The following is a 9,029-nucleotide window of genomic DNA, read 5'->3' as shown; positions in this document are numbered from 1 at the left end:
AAGAGAAGGGTTCTCCAGAGTGTAACTTTATTTTTTTGGAAGTGTAATCATAAGATGGAGCCTACTTGATAAGAAAAAGTGGATTTTCGAAGGTAGTAAGTTGTAAACAATCTATAACTTTACACATGTTCTTTCCAGCTCAGTGAAAGGGAACCTTTCTATAGGATGTGAAGGCAACACACTGATGGGATATCAACCCATCTATGTAGTACATACTTCTCGTGAAAATTTATCCATGTGATTTTTTTTGAAGCGAAATCTATATATTGCCAAAAAAAGAGAGGAAAATGTACAAAAATTTATCCATGTGATTGATAGATAGTTGTTAGCCATGTGACTTGGCTCTTACTTGAAACCAAGAAAAATGTAGTTGGCATTTTTTATATATATTTTTTATTAGCTTGGAATAAAGTCCTTTTAAAGGCCGGGAAGAAAGGTAGAAATATAAGGCAGGCATCTAGGGTTTGCTGGCATTCGCATCGCCGTCGATTGAGGCGGAGACATGGATGGACGGTGCGTTGAAGAGACAATCCTACAGCCATAGATGAAGCGCTGAATCGAACGGCGAGTAAGCCATCGTTGGGACAGGAAACCCTAAAAGTGAATCCCAGGCCATAGCCATAAAGATCCGAGCTTCTCTACTCGTTAAGCTTTCTATTCCCTTTCATTTCAGTGAGGCTCGGCGGCCCTCACTGTATTTTGTATTCTTCTTACTCTGCACGTGAGCTTTGTCACCATGGCCAAGGAGGGACCTGCTATCGGCATCGATCTCGGGACTACCTATTCCTGTGTTGGAGTTTGGCAGCATGACAGAGTGGAGATCATCGCCAATGACCAGGGCAATCGCACTACCCCCTCCTATGTCGCCTTCACTGACACGGAGCGTCTCATCGGCGATGCCGCCAAGAACCAGGTCGCTATGAACCCGACCAACACTGTCTTTGGTAGGAGCCTCTCTCTCTCTGTGTGTGTGTGTGTGTGTGTCTGTGTGTGCAATTTTATGTATAGTTATGTAATCTGTTTTTCGGCTCTTTGTCTGTGGATATTCGTCTCTCTAACGCAGTGACATTTTTTGCAGTAGAGTTTAAACTTCCTAATTCAATGATTAGTGTTATCTCTGATGTCCTTTAGTCTCGTCAAACCAGTGTATAGTTTGATCTAAAGCCTCTTATTTTGCTAAAGCATGAGCTAGACTGAATCTGAACTCGTAATCTCGCGGTTAATTTCACCTAGGAACTAGTATCTCGAATGCAATAATTGTGTTCCAGAATCCTCCAAACGAGGTCAACTTCATGACAAGTTTGATGCGGAATGTATAGATCTCGCTAATCCTTGATAGATCTCGCTAATGGAACGGAATCCTGAACCTTTAATTCCGCTGATTCGATGACTAAGTGTACCTCTTTAGTTAGATCCGGAGCCCTTCACCTGGTATTGCTCGAACTTGCTCGACCAAGAGTCCTTAGTTTGTACAATTTCGAGTATTTAAATTGTTTTATTTTGTCTGATCTAGAGGCTTTAATTTGTCTGATTTGGAATATTTATATTTTGGTATCACAAGGATTATATCTTTTCCGAACCTTAGAATTTGCTGTCTTGTGTTGGCGTTACGTTTTTGCCTCTGTTCTAGCGTTCCTGGCCTGTTTACAGGGCACTAGGTCTATAATATGTTTATTAACTGAAGCAAGCTAATCCCATTCTCTTTTGGCAGATGCTAAGCGCCTCATTGGTCGGCGATTCACTGACGTCTCTGTCCAGAGTGACATCAAGCTGTGGCCATTCAAGGTGTTTGCTGGTCCTGGTGACAAGCCGATGATTTCTATTCAGCACAAAGGCGAGGTGAAAGAGTTTGCCGCCGAGGAGATTTCTTCAATGGTGCTGACCAAGATGAAGGAGATTGCAGAAGCTTACCTGGGCAGCACTATTAAAAATGCAGTTGTCACAGTACCCGCGTATTTCAATGACTCTCAGAGGCAAGCCACCAAGGATGCAGGTGTTATTTCAGGCATGAATGTCATGCGTATTATTAATGAGCCTACTGCTGCTGCTATTGCTTATGGCCTTGATAAGAAGGCTACTAGTGTTGGTGAGAAGAATGTGCTGATCTTTGATTTGGGAGGTGGTACCTTTGATGTTTCCCTTCTTACTATTGAAGAGGGTATCTTTGAAGTGAAGGCAACAGCTGGAGACACTCACTTGGGTGGTGAGGATTTTGATAATCGCATGGTTAATCACTTTGTCCAGGAGTTTAAGAGGAAGTATAAGAAAGACATCACTGGGAATGCCCGGGCCCTCCGCAGATTGCGGACCTCGTGTGAAAGGGCCAAGAGGACCCTGTCATCTACTGCCCAGACAACTATTGAAATTGACTCTTTGTATGAAGGTATTGATTTTTACTCCACAATAACCCGTGCTAGATTTGAGGAGTTGAATATGGACCTGTTCAGGAAGTGTATGGAACCTGTTGAGAAGTGTCTAAGGGATGCAAAAATGGATAAAAGCAGCATCCATGATGTGGTGTTGGTGGGGGGCTCTACTAGGATTCCTAAAGTGCAACAGTTGCTGCAAGATTTTTTTAATGGCAAGGAGCTGTGCAAGAGCATTAATCCTGATGAAGCAGTTGCATATGGTGCTGCTGTGCAGGCTGCTATCTTGAGTGGTGAGGGCAATGAGAAGGTGCAGGATCTTCTGTTGCTTGATGTGACACCTTTGTCTCTTGGTTTGGAGACCGCTGGTGGTGTGATGACTGTGTTGATACCTCGTAACACCACCATCCCTACCAAGAAGGAGCAGGTTTTCTCTACTTACTCTGACAACCAACCTGGGGTGCTGATCCAGGTCTATGAAGGGGAGAGAACAAGAACCCGAGATAACAACTTACTTGGCAAGTTCGAGCTCTCTGGCATCCCCCCGGCTCCCCGCGGTGTCCCACAGATCACAGTATGCTTTGACATTGATGCTAACGGCATCCTAAATGTTTCTGCTGAGGACAAGACTACTGGGCAGAAGAATAAGATCACCATCACCAATGATAAGGGTAGATTAAGCAAGGAGGAGATTGAGAAGATGGTGCAGGATGCTGAGAAGTACAAGTCTGAAGATGAGGAGCACAAGAAGAAGGTAGAGTCCAAGAACTCTTTGGAGAATTATGCCTATAATATGAGGAACACCATCCGGGATGAAAAGATTGCTGATAAGCTTGATGCTGCTGACAAGAAGAAGATCGAGGATACTGTGGAGCAGACCATTCAATGGCTGGACCACAATCAGCTTGCTGAATCTGACGAGTTCGATGACAAGATGAAGGAGTTGGAGAGTGTCTGCAACCCCATAATTGCCAGGATGTACCAGGAAGGTGCTGGGCCTGACATGCCTACAGGTGCCTATGGTGATGCTGATGCTGGGCAGGGTGCTGCTGCTGGAGCTGGACCCAAGATTGAAGAAGTGGATTAAATCTAAGATTTTAATCAGTTTGGGTTGGTCCCAAGATTGAAGGAGTGGATTAAATCTAAGATTTGGAACAGTTCGGGTTTAGGTGGTTTTGCTAACACTCCTCTTCTTTTCTGTAAGAATTGATGGCACAGCCTCTACATGCGGTTGAATATTAATCATCACAAAATTTAGTTTTAGCTCATACAACGGACGTGCTGTTTGTGTGTGTGTGTGTGTACGAGAGAGAGTGAGAGAGAGAGAGAGAGAGAGCATAGTGTGTGTTTGTGTGTTCGGAAGGCATCTAACGAATGCCATTTAGAATTTTCGTAGGAGATTGAGAGAGATTTTGGGCTATAGGTGGTTTTCTCAAATTCTTTATTTTTGTATCTTAAGAATTGATGGCATAATCTCTGCACTTGATTATTGTAATATGCACTTGATTATTGTTTATTACAAGTTTAGTTTTGGCTATGGAAATGGACACTGATGCTAGTGTGTGTGTGTGTGTGAGAGAGAGAGAGAGAGAGAGAGAGAGTGCCTAGTGTGAGTGACAGAAAGAGGTGGGGGACGGGTGGGGCATCTAATGGGAGCGATTTAGAACCTCCGCATAATCTCTTGGTATTGAGGTCACTTAACAGGCTGTTAATTTATGCAACCATTGACCCAAACAACGTTTGGTTATGCAATTTGAACAACCTTTAGTGCATCAGTCTTCTATATATCTATATCTTTATACATATCTCTTCTTTTCTATGGACATCCTCCCCTCCCCCATCACATCTCCTTCTCTTTCCTCTACCCCAACACTAGTCTCTCTTCCAAATGCTATTGGTCTCTCTTCCAAATGCTATTGGTCCCCTCCTCTCCCATAATAGATAATGTAGATATTGATATATATACATACATATGTATGTATGAATGTACATGAAAACAAATGCATGTAAAGGCACATACATATTTTTTATTTTATTGAAATCTACTTTGTCTTTTTGCCCCCTCTACACCTCTCTCTCTCCCCAAGGCTTGCTCCTATCTCACTCTCTTTCTCTTCTCTCTCACATGTAAATGTACTCTCTCTCTCTCTCTCTCTCTCTCTCTCTCTCCCTCTTTCTCTCTCTCTCTCTCTCTCACACACACATGCACAAACACTCCCTCCCATATGCACTCACATAGAAATTCTCTCTCACACACTCTCTCTCTCTCTCTCACCTCTGTCTCTCTTGCTCTACACACACACTGTCTCTTCTCACACACTTTCCCACACATAAAAACTCTCTCTTCTCATACACACTCTTGTACATAGAAACTCTCTTCTCACACACTCCCACCAATAGAAACTCTCTCTCTCTCTCTGACACACACACACACACACACACATATGCTTCTCATCTATTATAAAGCTCACATGAAAATGAACTCTCTCTTTCTCTCTCTCTCTCTCTCTCTCTCTCTCTCACACACACACACACACACACACACACACACACACACACACCTCCCATATGCACTCACATAGAAATTCTCTCTCACTCTCTCTCTCTCTCTCACCTCTGTCTCTCTTGCTCTACATACACACACTGTCTCTTCTCACACACTTTCCCACACATAAAAACTCTCTCTTCTCATACACTCTTGTACATAGAAACTCTCTTCTCACACACTCCCACCAATAGAAACTCTCTCTCTCTCTTACACACACACACACACACACACACACACACACACACATGCTTCTCATCTATTATAAAGCTCACATGAAAATGAACTCTCTCTCTCTCTCTCTCTCTCTCTCTCTCTCTCACACACACACACACACACACACACACATTTTAATTTTGGTGCATCCCTTATTTGTGGTGTGAAACCTTGGGTGGTTGATTCACATAACTATTAATCTAATGCATGCGTAGTTACTCGCCTGACATGGCTTTCATTTCTGCTGAGCTGCCTTTGGTTGCTTGACATGGCTTTCATTTGTGCTGAGCCGGCTTTGACTGGCTATGGTTTATGACCTTGAATATGCGTTGGTGAGGAGCCGGCGAAGGTTGGTTATGGTTTATGATTTTGCAAACGCGTTGGTGAGGAGCTTTGATGACGATTGGCAGCTTCATACGACTCTACCTATATAAACAGAGCAAGGTGAGTGCTTATACACTTAGCCCATGTCTTGTGGTTGTTTGCCATGTCTCTTGTGCTAGCATCAGCCGAGAGTTCCTCCTCTCAGGTAACTCATATGGATATACCTCGCATATACTAGTTATGATATTTAGCCCCTTGATGACTGTCAGTGGGAAACTTTGTGCTTAGTACAAAATTATGGGTTAATGACCTTATAGAAACCTGTATTGTGCTTTGTCCATATTGCATACGCTTCAGGTTGTTTGTGGAAAATTTTGACTTGTATTGCATAAATGGATGATGACCTTTGGCAGAATCATACATGTGATGGAACATTCGAATTCGGATAATATATATTTTTTGGTTTTTTTAGAAAAGTTTTCTTAGTTTTTATGCCAGAGTTGAGTCTAAGTATCATGTTTTTTTTGGAAAGTTTTCTCTGTCTTTATGCTACCGTCAAGTCTGAGTATTTGAATCTAATAGACATACATTGAGGTTACAGAGTTGTGCGTAGCTTTTTCCTCCGAATATTAGGTTACAATGCCTGGTGGGTGTTCTTAAGCATTCTGATTTTTTCAAAAATTTTAACTATGGTTTTGCATGGCTCATGATGCGGATTCAATATCAATTATGATATATTTTTGGTTTTTTTTTTGTGGTAATGATCTCGTAATCTTTTATGTGATTGCACCAACAGTTTAGCATGTGATGCTGATTGATCTAGGCATATGGAAATCTATCCTTAGCATATTATGCCCCAATCTTTCATTCACAAGGATTGACAGAACACCAATAAGACAAGGGTGCGCACTACTTTTTATTTAATCTATGATGCCCATTATGTTTTTAATAGGCTTATATAAAAAAGAATATCATTTCCTTACACCCGGTCATGCATGGTTGGTGGTACTTAATGTTGACTCAATAAACAGATATAGCATAGCTCACATAACGCTGACTCTGGATTTTTTTTGTTTGTTTAGGACTCAACTACATTTGATATAGGCCGAAGAATTCGCTAATGTAACTCCCAAACTTAGAGCTTAACCCTCAGTTTGTTTAATTAGAGGAGGGAATGTCATGTGCACATGAGAATATCTTTAGGTTCTCTTGTTCAATCGAAACAAGGTCGCTTGGATGCCGCCATTAGAATGCCTTTCATAACACTACTACTATGTAGTGACAATGATTTTTTGGTATATCTAGGTTGCTTTTTGAATTTATGCAACAAGGTCTCCTAATATGATATTAATATGACTACCAATTCTCTGAACCATATGTGGATTGTTATGGTAATTCTAGGGATTATCTTTGGAGATACCCGAGTGCTTATACCTTGATACGTCGTAACATATAAATTCAATTTGTTTAGCTTCTGCTGATATGATAGGTGATATCTATTGGTTCTTTGGGATTACTAAGATGCTAGTTGTCTTTCATATAATAGGAAACAATATTGGATCTCTTTATAGAAATCACTACTAGATAGCCAATTATAGAAGACGAAAAACACAAACTGTAATTGCAATATATATCTCTTTAAAATGGGAGATATATGGAACCTCTAGCTTGATATTCTTGACCTTAGAAGTCTAGCTCTCCTCACTATCATTATGCTCAATGAGTTGATAGGTTTCAAGTAGGTGGCTTTACACGAAGCTCACCTTTTATGAAAGTTGTCCCTATTTCTTCTCTCAAGAAAACCATTCAAAGGGATAGCTTTCCTTTCAAAAATTGAAATGACATTAGATAAAAAAAATTCAAATTTGAAAAAAAGCTAGCATGATCTCTCCCCTTTCTCCCTTGACTCACTACCTCCTCTTCTTTGGCCATGTGGAAAGGAAGATGGCTAGAAAGTGACACATGGTAGAGGGGAAAAGAGGAGAGGAGAGGGGTGGAGGCCACATATTGGGGAAGGGGAGAGAGAGAGAGGAGTGTAGGGGTATGTTGAAAAATAAAATTTAAATAAATAATATTATACAAAAATATATAATATAAGTATAAAATATATCAAATATAAATATATATAATAACAATATGTAAACATAAAATAAGTAAGGATATTAAATAAATCTATACTAATATCATATATATATTACATAAGTGTAGATAAGAAAATTATATATATATATATATATATATATATATATATATAATATTCTAATAATGATATAAAATTGATATACATATAGTATATATATATAATAATATTATATAAAATCAATATACATCTAGTAACTATATAATAATATTATATTAATACTATTATATTTAAACACATTCACACACACATATGTACGCGTACACATAGCCACACGTGCATGTGGAGGGTGTGTGCATGTGTATGTGTATGTGTGTGTGAGAGAGAGAGAGAGAGAGAGAGAGAGAGAGTTTCTGTGTGTGAGAGAGTGTTTATGTGACGGGTAGGAGAAGAGAGTGTGTATGTGAGTGTGGGTGTGAGAAGAGAAAGAAAGCATGTGCACGTGCATGTGTGTGAGAGAGGGTTGTGTCTATGCACGTGATATCAAGCTGGGAATCATATAGTGTGAAGCATGGGTCAACCTACTAGTAAAATATAAACGAAGGAATCGACGATTTTGTTTGTATACTTTATAAATTATATGATATGGAAAATGCAAGTTCAAGTGCCAAAAGCTAATGGTGGTGGCTTGGTGTGGTGTTGATTGGTTGAGAATTGTTGGTGATGATACTAATTTTTCAGTGTTGAGAAAAAGGAGGTTGTAATGTAATGTCTCTTGAATGCATCAGTGTTCAAATGGGGTGGCATTGCTCTACTTCTAGGTTTCTGGATGCTGCTTCAATTGAACCATGTTGCCATATATATAGGCAGTGATGTGTGTGAACACACTTAGGACCGCCGGGTCACTTTTTCCCTCTTTAGGAGGTTTTTTCCCCCGGCTTGTATATACACCCATCATTCTAGGGCTAACTTATCTTTGTACATTGACACAATCTAATACACTGTGTGTTGTGTGCATTCTTGCTTCTTCTTCTCCAAGCTTTGTGTGCTTTCCTGCAACCCTAATTCCCAACAATTGGTATCAGAGCAGGTGCATCGGCTCTCCCAGGGCTACGCCGCTAGCACCCTCCGACTCACGTTCTCCGATTGAGGTGAGCTTTCACGAGCGCTTGCAGGTCCCTATACTCTGCAGATTAACTCTTAGGGCTTTGCGTTCTCAGAAATTGCATCTGAAGTCGTTTCGGGCTCCGTTTTTGCATTACAAGTTCTGTGTACAGGTGTTTTCGTCATTTTGTGCAAAAATTTTGACAGTGCAGTTTTCTGCAAAACAAGCATACGTATTCTATTGTGGACCGTGCTACATAGCACGACTTGTTTTCTGTTCAATCTTTGCTTCATTACAGGTAGCTTTTGCATCAGTTTCAATTAGTGGCCATGGCTCATAACAGCAATGATGTATTTCACATGTTGTCTGCTGATGACAAATTGAATGGAGACA

General features: G+C 40.5%; 1 protein-coding gene across 2 annotated transcripts; it reads left to right on the top strand.

Moving 5' to 3' along the window:
- The first annotated feature begins 631 nt into the window (after nucleotides 1-631).
- Nucleotides 632-3,634, top strand: LOC147630736 (heat shock 70 kDa protein 1-like). Of its 2 annotated transcripts, XM_086810716.1 has the most exons (3): nucleotides 806-944; nucleotides 1,234-1,431; nucleotides 1,712-3,634. In XM_086810716.1, exon 3 carries the CDS (start codon nucleotides 1,813-1,815, stop codon nucleotides 3,451-3,453), a length of 1,641 nt encoding a protein of 546 aa, XP_086666842.1. In that variant the 5' UTR covers nucleotides 806-944; nucleotides 1,234-1,431; nucleotides 1,712-1,812; the 3' UTR covers nucleotides 3,454-3,634. The 2 variants fall into 2 exon arrangements, with proteins under 2 accessions (XP_086666841.1, XP_086666842.1); XM_086810715.1 differs by lacking the exon at nucleotides 1,234-1,431 and having other exon boundaries at nucleotides 632-944.
- The last annotated feature ends 5,395 nt before the right edge of the window (nucleotides 3,635-9,029 follow it).

This window comes from Cibotium barometz, chromosome 16 (assembly GCF_041138505.1).
Source record: "Cibotium barometz isolate CiBa-2024 chromosome 16, ASM4113850v1, whole genome shotgun sequence".
NCBI lineage: Eukaryota > Viridiplantae > Streptophyta > Polypodiopsida > Cyatheales > Cibotiaceae > Cibotium > Cibotium barometz.
Note: the sequence above shows the minus strand (reverse complement) of the source record. Positions and strands in the feature narration are given on the sequence as shown.

Bases quoted from the DNA above. Each gene is read 5' to 3' on its own strand.
- LOC147630736 (XM_086810715.1), top strand. From the start codon at position 737: ATGGCCAAGGAGGGACCTGCTATCGGCATCGATCTCGGGACTACCTAT. The intron at 945-1,711 runs GTAGGAGCCTCT...CTCTTTTGGCAG, and splicing joins CCCGACCAACACTGTCTTTG to ATGCTAAGCGCCTCATTGGT.